Source organism: Gambusia affinis, linkage group LG18, assembly GCF_019740435.1.
Source record: "Gambusia affinis linkage group LG18, SWU_Gaff_1.0, whole genome shotgun sequence".
Taxonomy (NCBI): domain Eukaryota; kingdom Metazoa; phylum Chordata; class Actinopteri; order Cyprinodontiformes; family Poeciliidae; genus Gambusia; species Gambusia affinis.
The window spans coordinates 21,813,633-21,816,898 of NC_057885.1; the positions used below are offsets into that span (position 1 = coordinate 21,813,633).

Here is a 3,266-nt window from a genome sequence, read left to right on the forward strand (position 1 = left end):
CTGAAAATGTTGGAAAAATTACAGAAGATAATAATAATAATAATAATAATAATAATAATAATAATAATAATAATAATAATAATAATAATAATAATAATAATAATAATAATAATAATAATAATAATAATAATTCACTGTTTAGCAAAAAACACTTGTTAAAAACCATGAAATATAACACACGCTGCATGTAAAATGTAAGAGCTTTTATTAATTATCACAATAAAACACAATGCATTGCTTATTTTTGACTGTAGTTTATTTAAATTTTACACAAAACATTAATAATAATAATATACTTTTATGCCCAATTTATTCCAGTTAAAGAAAGTTAGTTTCTCGTTCTGTGTCCATTCGGTATTCAATATGCAAGAAAGTTTGTAATAAAATAAATGGACATACATAAACAAAAAACTGCCAACACTAATGTTTCTCTGAATATACTGAAATGTGTTTGTTTAGGGCTTATTCTGTAAATTTAAAATGGTTATCTGTCTGCCATCACTCATTGTCTGAATGCAAATAAACTGTATTTGAATTTAAGTTGACAGATGGATGAAGGACTGAACTGCAACATAATAATCCATAGTGCAGAGCTGGAGAGGAAGGACAGAGCTACACACTGATAAGGTCAGAAATTAAAATTCTTTAAAATCAGATTATATTGGAATTTAAACAAGCAGTTCAAAGTTCAGACATTTGGAAAAATATGTGGTCTTAAATATGTGATCCAGTTTAGAAACGGGAACAATTTTAAATATTAACCCAGGGATTGTAAGACCTGAAGGGTTTCTAAGAAACTCCAATCTTCACATTTCAGGCTTTGGATAAATAAGATTTGTAAAATAAAACAGTTTTCACTTATAGCAAGACATTTTTCCAAGTTAGAAGTGAAAAAGCTGCCAGTGAAGCTAAAACTTTTTATGTACATTCAAAAATTGTTGCCATAAAAGAAGCCACATGTTGCTGAAATATTACTTGTTAGTTTGTTTTGTGTTATTTAAAGTTTTCTAGCATATTTACATCAGAAACTAAACTAAAATATATATTTGTGTTTTTGGATTTTTTGTCTTTAATGTGTGTTATAAACTTTCAGCTTGTGAACCTCAGTTTGTCTCTACTGTTTATTTATTTATTTATTAGAATAAATTAGAATGTGTTTTATTTATTAAAACACATTGTTATAACAATGGCGATTCCTCCTGGGGTTCACATCATAAAACAAAAAACTTTTATTACAAAACAACACGTAATGTTAGAAACATAGCATAATAATTCAGAAATGCACAATTATTAGCATTTTCATGAAAAAACTATGGAATATAATAATTCAGCTCTCACATTTGTTACATTTATAAAACATGAAAGAATTAAGTTCATTTTTTTTTATTAATCCAAAAATAACTACTGTTTTGTGATGTCAACAATGACTAATTCAAGAACATCGACTCAAAAAGACAAAAAAAAATCAATAAATCAATCATCCAAGTTTATGCATATGCATCATTTCAGATCACAGTGCAGAACATCATTAAAACACAAAAATACAAAGTCATAAAGACAGTCAATAACTGAGGCGTTGCATTTTGTTTAATGTTGAAAACACATTTTCCAACAGATGATATGTTAAAATCTAATAACAAGCAAATAGTTTCTCTATTCCAAAAGTTCGTAAATTGAATTATTTGGGTTTTTTTCTTCTACTTTTGTCTCTTTTCTTTCCAGAATGTCGTTAATCTTCCCGTCCTCCAACGACACCGCTCTGGTTCCGTCTGTTCGGTCCAACGGCTCTTCTGTCCCTTTCTACTTATACTGTTACGTCACCGAATCAAGTTCTCTGATCTACTTTTCCTTCCTGATCACCAACATCTGCATCCTGCTTCCTGTCTGTACCTTCGTTCTCCACTGCGGCCATCAGCGGAGGCAGCTGAAGCTTTTGTTTTCCTCCTCAGCGGCCCTGAGCCACTCCGACTGCTTCACCTTTCACCTGGTCGCCATGGAGATTATCGGTCTGTTTGGGTGTGGCGCCTGCGCTGCCGGAATCCACGAGCTGGACTCAAACCTGCTGATGGTCGGGAACTTCAGCTTCGCTCTGGCCTGGTTCGGAGAGACTTTCTTTCATGTCCTAACGTGCCTGGAGCTTTACCTGGCAGCGGTTCATCCCGTCAGCTACCGGAACCGGAGAAATGAGAGCGGCGTCCGAATCAGAAACGTGAGCGTCGGATGTGTTTGGTTGTTTTGTTTGGTGGGGATGACTTTGGTGATGTCGGAAGTCTTCTTTATCGTGAGTTTTTGCCTCCTGGTTTTGTCTCTTGCGGTGGTTGCTTTCTGCAGTGTTTCCGTTCTCTGTGTTTTGGTTCATCCAGGTCCAGGAGAAACAAGCAAAGACAAAGAGAAGATGGACCAAACCAAGCAGAGAGCATTTAATATGATTGCGATAATACTGGGAGTTCTGCTGCTCAGGTTTTCTTTCAACATTGCTTGGGAAGTTGTGTATTTATCAGTAGGAATTAAAGGTTGTGTGATAATGACCAGCTGCACGTGGTTCAACATCCCATGCAGTCTGGTGTTACCGCTCCTGTTTCTGCACAGAGCAGGAAGACTGGCGTGCAGCAAGAGCACTTAGCTAACCAGGTTTAAACGTGCAAAAGTGAAATTGATTGTGATGCAAAGAAAGTGGATACTGTTGAATGCTCAGCACATTTAGTGCTGAAGTAAAGTTGTCATTTTGTAAAACATATTTGGTATTAATAACGTTTTTCTTGTTTGGAAGACACCAGAGATGAAAGTTTATCCTCATAATGTCTGTCTGCAACTTTATTTTGAGTATCTATGGTAACCAAGTGTCTTTTTTTGTTTTGTTTTTTGAAAGGATACTGGAAACAGGAAGACTATTTATGCTATGAATTAATGAATTGAAAAGGTATGATTATAGAAGTTAAACTTCATCATGTTCCTTTTCAGACCCACAGTCACCAAATAAGTGGTGAATTTACATGTATCTGAGTAGATTTGATACTAACGTATTGTATTTACACTTAGAAACATGAAAGTCTTTATTATTATTATTATTATTATTATTATGTTTTGTTGGTGAAATGTCTGTCTGAAATAAATTATCATCAAATCAAATGTTGAGTCATGAATAATCATTTTCTACCACAATCATGACCAGATCCAGTCATTTTGGATCAATAAGAAGCCATTAAATAGATTATTCTTTGATTGTCGCAACATATTTTCACACACACACACACACACACACACAC

The 3,266-nt window shown here is 33.9% G+C and overlaps 1 protein-coding gene across 2 annotated transcripts; it reads left to right on the top strand.

The window, feature by feature from the left end:
- Nucleotides 1-1,491: 1,491 nt before the first annotated feature.
- Nucleotides 1,492-3,007, top strand: LOC122820306. 2 transcript variants are annotated; one of them, XM_044097630.1, is made up of 2 exons: nt 1,492-2,281; nt 2,364-3,007. In XM_044097630.1, exons 1-2 carry the CDS (start codon nt 1,724-1,726, stop codon nt 2,427-2,429), a joined length of 624 nt encoding a protein of 207 aa, XP_043953565.1. In that variant the 5' UTR covers nt 1,492-1,723; the 3' UTR covers nt 2,430-3,007. The 2 variants fall into 2 exon arrangements, with proteins under 2 accessions (XP_043953565.1, XP_043953566.1); XM_044097631.1 differs by having other exon boundaries at nt 1,492-2,209.
- The last annotated feature ends 259 nt before the right edge of the window (nt 3,008-3,266 follow it).